Source organism: Pantherophis guttatus, chromosome 2 (assembly GCF_059756535.1).
Source record: "Pantherophis guttatus breed Tessera chromosome 2, ASM5975653v1, whole genome shotgun sequence".
Lineage (NCBI taxonomy): Eukaryota > Metazoa > Chordata > Lepidosauria > Squamata > Colubridae > Pantherophis > Pantherophis guttatus.
The window spans coordinates 35,676,515-35,690,763 of NC_142064.1; the positions used below are offsets into that span (position 1 = coordinate 35,676,515).

The window sequence follows — 14,249 nt, forward strand, 5'->3', positions numbered from 1 at the left end:
CATCACGGTTAGTTTATGGAATCAAAATCATTTTGCTGATTTAAATGTCTGTGGAGATTCTCAGTCATCCAGGTCATGGTTGTCTCAAAGGTGCTTTCTCAAGAGGCAACTGGACTTTCTGACCAATTTGCTGATTTAAGTTTTCTCATAGGTAACCTTGCAAAGTGGTCTAATCAAGATTTCCTGAATGCGATGTCCTTCAAATGTATGGAGACTTCAGCTCCCAAATTCTTTGGCATATGTTCTTTGAGGCTATGGAAAATGTCTAATCATACAGGGAATAGCATTCGACATTTATTTTTCTAGAAAGGAATAATATGTGGAAATCTTCACAAATTCTTTCTTCCATTTTTATTGTCCAAAAAATAATAATTATAGCTGCTGGTAGTGCAAAACAAAGGATTGGATATGCTTGTCCTTTAATTGGGAAAAGCCAATGTTGGATGGCCAATTAACATTCAGTGTTTTTTTAATGATGGAAACCAATTGTGTGCTGGCCATTCACCATTTATTTTGTTATTTGGCTTACGTTAGAGTGCCACTGGCGACACCATTGTTTCTTCAAAAGCGTCTGCAGTGGCTGCAGCTCGTCGAGCTGGAAGAAATGTGGAATCGGCACGTGGTCAAGATAAAGAAGTACAGAACCTCCTGTTAGCTGGCATTGAGATTCCAGAACCGGTCTTCTTTTGTACAATAGAGCCACCTTCCATGGCCAAACAACCAGGTGTGCTTGTAGTCTATGCATTTAGGCCATAAAGAAATGGGACGATTTGTTGTTTTTTTAGTAGACAAAAAAATATATTACAGATGATTAGAATTCTTATCTAGATCATGTCTCCAGTTGTGAGATGATTTGAGAGGGAATGCGATCCTGTTATGGTTTTCTAGCTTAGCAGGTAAAGTCATTAATTCAGATTTTAGGATAAATATCCAAAGGTCACTGTAATCGCATTGCACACCCGAAGTGATCATAGTCAGCAACTGTCTGCTGGTTGAAAGACTTTTTGGAACTAGGAGATTTTGAAGAGTGTGAGAGTCCCTTATTTTGTACTGATGAAGAAGAAAAGGGGGCAAGGAGGAAGAAAAATCTTAGACACGGTTTTATAAGTGATGATTGGCAGAGGAGCTTTATGGTCTTTAAAAAGAGAAGAGAGGGAAACAATGGAAGAGATAAGCCTAATGTAGCTTTTTCTCCCTGGCCTGCTTTTCAGTCTCTTAAATTTTGAAACATCGTCTTCCCTTCCATTTAGGTTTTGGCCTGTAGTTTGGAAATCAGAATATTTTAAAAGAATAGAATTAAAATTATTTATTATTGGTTTGGCTAGGAAACCCTGGTTTAGCATGCTGCTACATTAACTTTGGAAGAGTTGAATAAATAATGGGTAATATCACATCTTTTCTTGAGAGTTGTCTCTTACTACTTTTATTCTCCCCGGGGGCACAAGAGTCAGTTTCACTACAGTTCTGCATGCCAGGATTCCTCACCAGTGACCCTTGTGAAGCCTTTGGAAACTGTGGAAACTACAGAAGAAGAAGAGGACCACAGTTGTGCTCTCTGTACCTATTCTAATCAATTATTTGCTCCAGATCTAGATCAAGCATTGATTTGTCTGCAGCGTGAGGATCCAAGTCTGAAAGTTAAGATTGATGCCAATACGGGGCAGGTAAGGTTTACAATGCTTATTATTATTAAACGTACTGCTGTGCTCTAAGGCAGTGAAGGATGAGTCCCATGTAGACCCCATCTCCTTTTTTATGGTGGTACTACCTTTCAGATGACACTGCTGACAACGGAATAACTTTTGCTGAAATACAAAGCATGCTTTTTTTTTTATTGTAAACTGCCCAGAATCATTTAAGTGAGATGGGCAATGTGGAAATATGAATGGATGGATGAATGAATGAACCAATGTGATTATTTTCTGCTGTTTTTCTGTATCTATTTTATATCCCATCCACCACCATCCCAAAATAGGACCTAGTGCTCCTGGTGACATCGCCATGTAACATTTGCATTTCCTGCAGACTTTGGAAGGAGCAAAAGTTCCATCTCTAGCTACAGAGTTTGCCTGCCCATTCTCACATTTGTAATTCATTGTTCATGTTTATACTGGTATCCATATTGGCTTATGCAACTGGATTAGAAGAAGGAGGTTCCCAATTTATCTTCCCATTGCAGCTGTAATTATTCCCAGAAAATTTGCTATGAAAAAAGGAAATCTCTGAAAAATGGATAGAGACTGTTTAGTTTCAAAATTACTAACAGATGCATGTTGTTGCCTGTATTGCACTCCTCTCACATCTGCCTGGCTTTAAAGCCACTTTGAAAAATAAACAGTATGTTCCATGCTTTGGTGATACTACTTTTATGAATATTTTTGCCAGACGATTCTTTGTGGCATGGGGGAACTACACATTGACATCATTCACGACCGAATCAAACGCGAATACAAACTGGAGACTTACCTTGGACCCCTTCAAGTTGCCTATCGAGAAACCATCCAAAACTCAGTTGAAGCTGCAGGTACATTAAATGTCATAGACCTGCAAATGAAGGACTTAAAACTGGTGGCTAGTTAATACTATGCTAATTTGATGACTTGAACTTCGTGTTTGATATGTTACTTGATTTGGTTACAGATACATTGGACAGGACAATAGGAGAAAAGCGACATCAAGTGATGGTTGAGTTGGGAGTTAAGCCATGGGAGGGAGAGATGCCAGCATCAGCACCAATCATTGAGTATGCTGAAAGTATCAATGACTTACTTCACCCTGATATTCGTGAAGCTATAGAAAATGGAATTTCAACCTCATACCTTCAAGGTAAAGAGTTATTTCAGCAAATGTTTTGAAAGTATTATATTGGAATTGTTTGAAGAAATAGAAACTTTGTTGTTAAGCGTGCCTACAAAAGAGTAAGGCTGTCAGGCAGAAATTAGCATTAGTCCTTCTTTCCCTTTTTTAACTGAAGATGCAAATGAATGAAACTGCTAGAGACAATAGTTGCAGCTTTTCTCCATTTGTTTTTATTAGTAAAGTAACTGGCCTCAAGATGTTTAGTCTGCAGTCTGCAAAATACCGTTGAAAAGAAACAGGATGATGCCATATGAACAGGTTGAATTGTCATCTGCATGATACAATCTACAATTGATTCAATGTAAAATCCTAATGTGTTACTGATACTTCTAGGACCACTTATGGGATATCCAGTTCAAGATGTGGCAGTCACTGTCCAGGCAGTAGTTACAAATGCTGATACATCACTAACTATGGTTTCTGCATGTGCTTCTCGTTGCTTGCAAAAGGTATGAATCAAATAATCTTACCCAGGCCAAGTAGTAATTTTTTTAAAATTAATTAATTAATTAATTAATTTTTAAATTTGATTTATATGCCGCCCTTCTCCGGAGACTCAGGGCGGTTTACAATGCGTTAAGCAATAGCTTTCATACTTTTGTATATTTATACAAAGTCAGCTTATTGCCCCGACAAACTGGGTCCTCAATTTACCTACCTTAGAAAGGATGGAAGGCTGAGTCAACCTTGAGCCTGGTGAGATTTGAACTTACAGTAATTGCAGACAGCTGGTGTTAATCACAATGCTTTTAGTCTGCTGAGCCACCAGGCCCTTTTTTTTGACCTTCTGTAGTTCTCTTTGAATTGGCATCATAATAAAGTTGCTTACGATATTTATTTTCCTACATTCAGAAATGATGAGACCGGGATCCTGATGAAGATGCATATTTTCTGTTTTATGTTGCTATTTTAAATTAAAATATTTTGTAAAGTGCATTGGGAATACTTACGTTTTGGAAAACGGCATTTCATTAATCATGTTTCTTATTTCTGTTATTGTTCATAATTTGTTTATATGAAATTTTCGGATTCATACAGAATAAGTATAGCCTTCATGTCAGCCTGATCTTCTGATGCAAATTAATACTGTATTAAGCAGATTGATGTTTGGATGGAAGATTTGTCTTGTAATTTTGTTTCTTAGGCTTTGAAGAATGCGGATAAACAACTCCTGGAGCCTGTCATGAACTTGGAAGTGACCATGCCTGGAAACTATGTTGGTGTAGTACTTGCTGATCTTGCACAGAGGAGAGGAAACATAAATGACATTCAAGGTCGCCTAGATAACCAGGTTGTGATTGCAGCTGTTCCCCTAGCAGAAATGATGGTATGTGCTGTAATTGGCAGGAAACTAAAGTTGCATGTTCTGGATACTGTGGATACTGTGGAGTATTTTACAACAAACCTGAAAAATTGAGTACAAATAGTTCTCAACTTACAGCCACAGTTGAGCCCAAATTTTATGTTGTTAAGCAAGAAATTTCTTAAGTGAGTTTTGCCCCATTTTGCGACTTTTCTTGCCACATTTGTTAAGTGAATCACTGCAGTTGTTCAATTAGTAACAGGGTTTTTTAAGTGAATCTGGTGTCAGCCAGGCTGTTGCTGCTGCCATAAAATAGGGGGAAGGGAATAAGGGGGGAGATTACGCTGCATCTGGCTTCCCTATTGACTTTGCTTGTCAGAAGGTTGCAAAAGGCGATCCCATGACTCCGGGACACTGCAGCTGTCATAAAGGTGAGTCAGTTGTCAAGCATCTGAATGTAAATCATGTGACCATGGGGATGCTGCAAGGGTCGTAAGTGTGAAAAATGCTCATAAGTCACTTTTTTTCAGTGATGTTGTAACTTTGAACTGTCACTAAATGAACTGTTGTAAGTCGAGGACTACCTGTACAGATGGCAACGCATGTTGGTGCCTGGAGGCTGTGGTGATTTGGATGGGAGGCAAGAGGCTTCAGCTTAACCATGGCAAGACTTTGGGTTGGAGTTTGGGTTGGTGGCTACTGGATCTGTGAATTTACTACCTTTAGTTCTGGATGGGGCTAAACCCAGTCTGACCTGGTGTGCAGTCTGGAGGTCTTTCTAGACTCATGACCACTGTTCGATGAACAGCTGGTGGCCATGGGCTTTACCACAATTGTGGGTTGTGTGCCAGTGGCATCCATTCCTACACCAGAAGGCCCTATGCTCAATTACTCATACCCTCCTGCATGAATTACTGTAACACGTTGTGTCTGGGACTGCTCTTGAGGAGCATCCAGAAACTTCAGCTGGTGCAAAATGTGATGGTGTAGGGAGTTATTTGCACTAGATTAGGCTATATTATACCTCTGCTCCGTGAGTTTCATTGGTTACCAGTTTGTTTCTGGGTTCAGTTTAAAGTGCTAATAATGACTCATAAAGCCCTACATAGCATGGGACCAGATTATTTGAGAGACTGCCTTTCCCAATACCATTTACATGCCCCACGTGTTTTTAATGTTTTTAATTATCTTTGTTGTTATTTTTTATTTATTTATATTTATTTTTATTGGTTTGATTTATATGCTGCCCTTCTCCGGAGACTCAGAGTGCTTACAATGTGTTAAGCAATAGCCTTCATACTTTTGTATATACCTGCTTAGTAGGGCTTTCAGGGGCCCCCTAAGCCGTGTTCTTTTTTATAAAAGTCAGCTTATTGCCCCCACAATCCGGGTCCTCATTTTACCTACCTTGAAAGGATGAAAGGCTGAGTCAACCTTGAGCCTGGTGAGATTCGAACTTGCAGTAATTTTTTTTTAAAAAAATTTGATTTATATGCCGTCCTTCTCCGGAGACTCAGGGCGGCTTACAATGCGTTAAGCAATAGCCTTCATACTTTTGTATATACCTGCTTAGTAGGGCTTTCCCCCCCCCAAGCGGTGTTCTTTTTTTTATATACAAAGTCAGCTTATTGCCCCCACAATCCGGGTCCTCAATTTACCTACCTTAGAAAGGATGGAAGGCTGAGTCAACCTTGAGCCTGGGGAGATTCGAACTAGCAGTAATTGCAGGCAGCTGAATGATAATAACAGGCAATTAGTCTGCTGCGCCACCAGGCTCTTGACAATTGCAGGCAGCTGGTGCTAGTTAACAGCACTTTAGTCGCCTGCGCCACCAAGGCTATTTGGTTCGTTATTTTGCTGGATTCTTTTATGTTTTTAACTTTGTATGCTGCTCAGAGTCACTACATGAAACGAGCGGATATAATTAGCATTTTGGATTCAAAGACTACATGCTGTTGTGCCATTCATCTGTGAACATGACGGGGCTCTGCAGACCCAGTCCAGAAGTGTAGAGTCTAGCACAATTGGAAATTTATTGTTACAATATCTGTCAGTATTGATCTGTGATGCCATTCACTGTTTTTGGCAGTGCCTGTCTTCAAAGCTGGTGTAGGCTTTGGAGCACAGGGCTTGCCAGCAGATTCTGGCAACAACCACAGCTTCTAGTTTCCTTGGCTGGATGTCAGAGTGGCATAGGCACAGTGGTATTCCCTTCGCAGCATCTTCATAGTGCTTGTCTAAATGACCTCCAGGTCTCTTTCCCATTTCCATTTCACCATAGTGCAATTGGCAAGGCATGGAGTGGTCATGCATTCTGATATATAAATTTACCAAACCAATAATGGTTCGGTTGAGATCTGCATATGTGGGATTGATTGGGGTAGATTGTAAGGGTGGTACCGAAATATAATTTTATCATATTTTATCTATATCTTAAATTATTGTATTTTATTCCAATTTCATTTTAAATTACCGTATTTTTCAGAGTATAAGATGTACTTTTCCCCCCCTAAAAGAGGGTGGAAATGTTGGTGTGTCTTATAAACTAAATACAGCCATTTTTGGCCTCCATAAGCCCCGCCCTGCTCGCCCCATTTTTGTGAAAAATGGGCCGTTTTTTGCAAAAATAGGGTGCGCAGAGGGTTTGGGCGACCTGCAGAGTGCTCCTGGGGATTGGGGAGGGCAAAAACACTAGTTTTTGCGAAAAACGCATCAAAATGCTCTCTCCCAGCCTCCACGAGCATTCTGCAGGCCTCCCAAACTCTCTGTGCACCCCGTTTTTGCGAAAAACAGGGCACACAGAAGGTTTGGGAGGCCTGCAGAGTGCTCCTGGGGGCCGATGAGCAGAAAAACCTTTTTTTTCTTACTTACCTCTTCAAAATCTTGGTGCGTCTTATACACTGGTGCATCTTATATTCCGAAAAATACAGTATATTTTATCCAATTCCATTTTAAATTGCTTTTATCACATTCTAGTAATAATTTGTTTCTGGAACTCTGCACTTTAATATGGCCCAAGGGCTAATCAATCAATCAATAAATGTAAAATGTAAAGTAAATAAATAAGCATGTTTTTACTTTGAAATAGTAAGTGCTCGGTCTCAGAGTCAGAACAAAGCACACTCTTTTGCTCCAGCCTCAAAACAGAACTTGGCTGTTTTGAGCATCATCCTTTCAGTCATAAGAAACCATCAGAGGTCAGGGCATTTCAGTTTCAAAGCAAGCTTTTTCTTTAACTCCTTGATAGAAATGAAACTTCAAGCTTATTCCATGTAGTTGTTATCTGAACATTTTGAGGAAGCAGTGGAAGCTTTTCTACCATAAAATTTAATCTTAAAAAGGAGCAGTTCTACTTTATAGTGATTCTTGAGTGGAAAGATAAATGTCAACAGGGTTTTTTTTAATGGAAGAATTTACCTAGAACGGTTTGTCTCAGATTAAATTCATCTAGGCAGGTCCTCCTTGGGCTGAATAGCTCACATGCTAGAGCATGGCTGCCAAACTAGCAGCCCATGGGCAGGATGCGTCATGCGCAGGCCACGCCGACCCTAGCTCCGCGAAGGGGAAAAACGTCATGTTATGTCACGTGATGGCAATGTGATGTCACTAGTTTGACACCCGTGTGCTAGAGCGTTATACTGTCTGGCCCATCTTCTATGCTATCATATCAGATAGTTCAGTCAGAGCTGTCTTTTCTCTATTGGGCTAACAATATTGAGTATGATAAAAAAATCTCCAGGAAAATATAGTTAAATCACACCCCCTTAGTATATAAAGCAGCCTCATTTCATATCAATTTCACTTGCAGAAGCATTTGATGAAAAATTTTGCAGCCTCACAATTAAACAAATCTAAACTCGAAATTGCAGACAAAATACACTGTATTGTGTTATTGAATTACAACTTTTCTAGCAATAAAAAAAGTATTTCAATTGTATGTAAAATTTATTTTTCTGTCTTTGAAATAACTTCATCTTATAATCTTTTGTGATGCACATTTTTTTTTACAGGGCTACTCAACAGTTTTACGTTCTTTGACATCTGGGACTGCTACATTTACACTGGAATTGGCAAACTACCATCCAATGAGCCTTTATGAGCAAAATGCTTTGCTTAATAAGAGGACCGGTTTGGCATGATGTCACGGAGGACTAGAGACTTGTTTTAATCCTTTCTTAGGAAGCAGTTGATGTTGAAATTACAATGATCAAAAGTATATACTGCTGCTGCAGCCTGTTTATATGTCAATAGAAACTATAAGATATAAATTATAATTCATCTTCAGAAAAATTGACATTTTGTGACTGTTATCAGTTATTCCACTGAAGAACTACAACTGCCTTTTCCCGAACTGTTATATTGCTATATACAAAATATGCACTTGTATATTTCTGGTTATGTAGTAGGTTTGTAGAATTCTGCTGTTGTACATATCTCTTTTTCTATATAGTTCACACTGATACATATATCTCACATTAAAATGAAGAATAGGCACTTTTGCTACAATCCCTGATCAGAGGAAGTCATGGTTGCAGTACCCAACAAACAGAGGTTGTGCTGCAATTCCACGCCTGTGGAGAAGAGAAAACGGGATTAATCTCTGGCCAATAAGTGCTGTAAAAGGAGAGTTTTATGTTGTACAATTTAAAGAGCTAAGAAAGCAATTAGAGATGGTTCCAAGACTAAAATCTGTTTTTAACAGTAAAAAAAAATCCCTTTTTATCATTTACATAACTTCAATTTCATGGCAGGGTCCAGTGCTATTTTTGTTTTTAAAAAAGGCAAATAGCTGAGGAAGGAAAAGTTAAAAAGTCTATATATATGCTTGCGTTGTTTTATAACAAGCACTTCTGAGCCATTCATAATTAAGTTAAAAACCATTAAATATTGGACAATTTTTTCAGATTTTAAATAAAATAATTTTTTCCAGCATTAAGAAAAAATACAAGGTCAGAAAAATATAATTCAGTTTGTATCCGGCCTTTCTACATACCTCACTTAATACAAAATATAAAATATAGCTGTAAAATACAAAAAATGAGTATTTTACATAAATGTCTGTTATGAAGTTCTGAAGTTTATCCCCACCAAATTATACTCTTGTACTTCCACAACTCTGACTTATGCAAAGAATGAAAATATGCATTTAAAGCTCCACAGATTGTTTTCTCAGGAAAATGTAAATATCAAGTTACACCCATCCATTTGAACATGGCATTTAAAAGATATTTAAGCCAAAGGTACGTGTGTGGAGCCATAGCAAACCTTGAATTTGGCTGAATTAAATTTAACATAATGTAACATAATTAAATGTACTTCATGTGCATTTATGCATTCCCCTATCCTTGCAAAACTTATGGGGCTTTATAGAGCCATATCCAGCCTTCAAGCTACCTACATTATGCTAAAATCTTTTTGTTCCGTGAAGAAGAGAGACTGTGTTACAATATACTCATTTAGTAACAGAAGCAATACAAGAAATTTATAAGGAACTTTGATAGCACTCTACTTCTTTATTAAACTATAAAATCTTACAATATCTGTATCTTACCTAAGCATGCGACAACGATGTTGAGTAAGTCTTTTAGAAGCATCTGAAATATCGGTTACATTTTCACTGCTCCAGAGTCTCTCACCAACAGCACTTGCCCGTGGCCTGGAATTACAAGGCCAATGCAATTTTATTTAAATATTTTTTTAAAAAAAAATCAAATGGTAGTATTTGTTTAAAAATAACGGGACAGTACCTGCAACATTTAAAAGCTTTTACCCACTTGCTTTCCAAATAGAATGTGTACTTTTTGCTTAGCCAAAGTGAATTACAAGACTTCAGATACAGCATTATAAAAAAATGTCACTCTGGCTTATGGGTTGAATGAAAGTCGAATGAAAGTTCAATATCACTTTAAGAATACAGTCATATATAAGTTCTTTTATACAAGTCAGGTTTAAATTAGGAAAATAGGCATTGGTAGAACAGAAGTTTTAGATTCTGTATATATTTTGTTATGAGTGAGCAAACATAGAAAACCTTATATTTAAATCAAATAGGACTTAAATATTCCCTGTGATAGTGGTACCATGAAGCTGACTGTTCTGGATCAGGGGTGTCAAACCGGTCACATCACGGGCCGTATCGTGACTGCTTTTGCCCTTATGGGGCAAGGGTGGGCATGGCCTGCACAGGCTCTACACGGCCCGTGGGCCGTGTGTTTGACATGCCTGTTCTGGATGATGCTGGAGAATACTAGATTTATCATGTAATCCATAAACTGGCCATAACTGTATGCCTTGTTATATAAAAGAAGTTAGGCAGTTTTGCCTCTTGACTCTGTAATGTCTCCCATCTGTAAAAGCAGTTTCTTATATTGAGCTCATTAGTGCTTCCTGTAAGGGCAAATACAGGTAATCCTCTACTTATGACCAGAATTTATATTGATAAGCAAGACAGTTATGACTTTCTTTGTCTGCAGTGTGAGGATCCAAGTCTGGAAGTTAAGATACATTCCAAAACCAACCAGGGAAAGTAAGGTTTATGTCCTTTTTCGTCACAGCTAAGAAAATCACTGCAGTTGTTAAAAGAGTCACACAGTCATTAAGTGAATTGGCTTCCCCTGTTGACTTTGCCTGTTGGAAGCTTGCAAATGGTAAGCACATGTGACAATGATGTTGAGAAAGTTTTATAAGCATCTGAAATGTCGGTTGCGTTTTCAGTGCTCCAAACTCCAACAGCACTTGCCCATGGCCTGGAATGACAGGGATGCTGCAACTATCATAAATATATATTGGTTGCCAAGCAGCTGAATTTTGACCACATGTCTGTGAGGATGCTTACAAGAGTAGTAAGTGTGAGAAGAGCTTTCAGTTATTTTTTTCAGTACCATTGTAACTGAACGGTTGAAAAACATGGTTGTAAGTTGAAAACTCACCTATCAATAAGGAAGAGGAAAAAAACAAATGGAAAATAGAGATTTGCAATCCTCTGATGTGAAGAAAGTATATACACACATTTTTAATCTCCATTTTAAAGCAGAAACAAAAAGATTAGATGCTTAAATTTATGAAAGGAGAAACAAGCTAGGTGTACCAGAGTCTTGGTGTAAGATTAGTTGCATCCACATATTCTCCCCAAAGACAAGCCTCTCCACCAAGCACCAGTTCCTTCTGTGATTTGCTTCCTGTGTTTAAAGGGATAAAAAAACATTTGTTCATTTCCTATTTGCCATTGAAAAGAGTGTTCAAAATACAATCTTAATGTAAATTAAACAAGTGTTGGTAATTATTTAAACCATGGAATGTGATGGGTTCATATACAGGTAGTCCTCGACCTAACAACAGTTAATTTAGTGACTTCAAAGTACATCACTGAAAAAAGTGACTTATGACCATTTTTCACAGGACCATTGCAGCATCTCCATGCTCACGTGATCAAAATTTGGATGCTTGGCAACTGGTTATATTCATGACAGGTTGCATGTCCCGGTGTCATGCGATCCCCTTTTGTGACCTTCTGACAAGCAAAGTCAATGGAGAAGCCAGATTCACTTAACAACTAATTTACCCTATTTTTCGTAGTATAAGACGCACCTACCTTTTTTAGTGAGGAAAAGAAGAAAAAAAAATCTCCCTCTGCCTCTGCCTAATATGCCTCCTTGCAGCAAACAGCAAACAGCCTGCTTTACTTTCATTTTCATTTTCAACATAGCTTAATTAACACAAAAAAAAATCTGCTCCAGCAATTTACCTCTTTGCAGCAAGCAGCAGAGCCCTGCGCAAAACAGCTGAGAGCAAATGAGCTGAGAGTCGGGAGGCCGATCCAATCGACTTGTGCTAATTAGGCTGTGCTGAAGCTGAAAAGGAACTATTTTTTTTTGCTGTTTGCTTGCAAGGAAGTAACTGCTGTGAGGCAGAGGCCAAAGGGTGGGGGCCAGTGGGTGGGTGGGGCTACATTTGGTGTATAAGACGCACCTAAATTTTCAACCCCCTTTTAGGGGGGGGAAGTGTCTTATACTCTGAAAAATACGGTAGCTGCAGCGATTTACTTAACTGGCAAGAAAGATTGTAAAATGGGGCAAAACTCACATAACTGTTTCACTTAGCAACAGAAATGTGGGGTTCAATTGTGGTTGTAAGTCAAGGACTAACAGAACTCTAATTTTTCTTAGGTTACAAAAACTATAACCTTTACACAACCAACAAAAAGGAAACTTTCCTGTAATCTAGCATAAGAAAATACATGAATTTGAGCGCTAGTTTATTTAAACGGAAATATGCCACTCATGCACTGGAATCCAAAGATATTAAAAATGCCCAACTCCCACAGAAAAAAAGCAAATGCAAACTATTGACAAACCCATAAAGTTCAGTGGTTCAACACTGTAGTAGCTCTTCCAGTCCTCGCCATAACTGATGAGGTCTAGGTACCAAGGTGCAGCAAGGATTGCCTGATGCCCTTGTTTTGTTACTCTTGCTAATTCAAGTTGATACAAAAATTTCTTCCACACTTCAACTATTGTGTCTGGCTGCAACTGAAAAGACAGAAAATTATAGCGTTTTTTTCTTTTTTTCTTTTTTGGAACAGCATGCATATGATTCATTCCAGCATGGCATGGTGTTTGAACAATTCTAAAAATTCAGGACAACGTACTGTATTTATAGCCCATCTTTTCCTCAGAACCTATAACAATTACCCCTTAATTTTATTTTACAGTATTTTTATCTATGAGAAGTACGTTGGGCTGAGAGAATGACTAGCTCATAGTTGCCCAATGAGTTTGCAGGAGGGATCTCAACATAAGTTTTACCAGTCTGAATCTGTCAGTCTAGCTACTATGCTGTGATGGTTCGTCTTTCTGAACTTTTCTAAATACATGCAGAAAAATATCACATCAAAACTGCCAAAGATAGGGTTATCTTATGTCCCATATCACACTAATCCTACCGGCTCTATATCATTTTCTAACATTCAAACATTCCTGTCATACACAAAGGATGTTGAGAGAAAGAGAATTTTTCCAGGGATGTGTTTGAACAGAAATCATGACATATCATATTGAAGCACAAACTGGTTTATAGAGCTTCATTGAATTAGGTACAGTGGTGGGATTCTGCTGGTTCTAGGCGGTTCGAGTGAACCGTTAAATTGCTGGCTCGCCCGCCCCTCTCCCCGCCCTGCCTCCCACCCGCACCGTGCCAGCCTACCCGCTAGCCCATCCAGTCGCTGGGGGAGACATGCGACTTTTCTCCACCCTAGAACACTGGCTGCCCAGGCTGCAGCTGAAGCTCCGCATCGTAATGGGCTCCAGGGGGAGGAGGGGTGCCGTCTGCCCCATTGCGAAATTCAGTAAGAGCAACGAGCTGGCTGGAGGTGCAGCCAGGCGGATGCACATGCAGTGGGGCGCAGGCTTAAGGTGCCGCCTCCAAGCCAAGGGGTGACCCGATGGTGCGGTAGGTGTGCTGCCGCCGCCACCCAGACGGGAGAGGAGAAAGAGATGGAGAGGAAGAGAGATGAAGGAGAGAAAGGGGGGAGGGGGGAGAGAGAGAGGAAGGAAAGAAAGGGGGAGGGAGAAAGAGATAGAGAGGAAGAGATGAAGAGGAAAAAAGGGAGAAAGAGATGAAGGAGAGAAGGGGAGAAAGAGATGAAGGAGAGAAAGGGGGGAGAAAGAGAGATGGAGAGAAAGAGATGAAGGAGAGAAAGGGGGAAAGAAAGAAAGAAATGAGAGAGATGAAAGAGACACACAGAGATACCTGTTTAAAAGAAAATACTGGGAGCCACAAAACCTGGGCGGGAGTAAGTGATATGGAGTTGGCAATGCCCACCCAGGTTTAAGGTAAGTGTTTACATGTGTTTAAAGTTGAGTGTTTAAAGTTGCAGACCCCTGACCTATCCCATCCGATCCCTTCACCCTGCAGCCAGCCCTGTAAGCCTGCGCCCGCCTCCTACCTGGGCAGCAGCGGCCTACCTACCCTAGTTGTACCACCTTGCCCTGCAGCCGGCCCGAATGCCCGCCTCAGACTGCCTCCGACCGCTCCAGCAGGTCATTTTTATTTAATTAATTTAATTAAGAATGCTGCAATGGGCATAAAT

At 39.5% G+C, this 14,249-nt stretch overlaps 2 protein-coding genes across 3 annotated transcripts in view; one reads left to right on the forward strand and one right to left on the reverse strand.

The window, feature by feature from the left end:
• GFM2 (GTP dependent ribosome recycling factor mitochondrial 2) overlaps positions 1–8,452 on the forward strand; it is a 20,505-nt gene extending 12,053 nt beyond the window's left edge. For both annotated transcript variants that reach the window (XM_034441140.3, XM_034441141.3), the window contains 7 exons: positions 535–724; positions 1,588–1,664; positions 2,386–2,524; positions 2,641–2,826; positions 3,193–3,308; positions 4,004–4,186; positions 8,173–8,452. In XM_034441140.3, the coding sequence (XP_034297031.2) occupies positions 535–724; positions 1,588–1,664; positions 2,386–2,524; positions 2,641–2,826; positions 3,193–3,308; positions 4,004–4,186; positions 8,173–8,301 (1,020 nt within the window). In that variant the 3' untranslated portion in view covers positions 8,302–8,452. The remainder of the gene's footprint in view (positions 1–534; positions 725–1,587; positions 1,665–2,385; positions 2,525–2,640; positions 2,827–3,192; positions 3,309–4,003; positions 4,187–8,172) is intronic.
• HEXB (hexosaminidase subunit beta) overlaps positions 8,089–14,249 on the reverse strand; it is a 27,833-nt gene continuing 21,672 nt past the window's right edge. Inside the window, exons 11-14 of the mRNA XM_034441146.3 lie at positions 12,516–12,690; positions 11,250–11,340; positions 9,714–9,818; positions 8,089–8,733 (exon numbers count right to left, since the gene is read on the reverse strand). Of these exons, the coding sequence (XP_034297037.2) occupies positions 8,676–8,733; positions 9,714–9,818; positions 11,250–11,340; positions 12,516–12,690 (429 nt within the window). The 3' untranslated portion in view covers positions 8,089–8,675. The remainder of the gene's footprint in view (positions 8,734–9,713; positions 9,819–11,249; positions 11,341–12,515; positions 12,691–14,249) is intronic.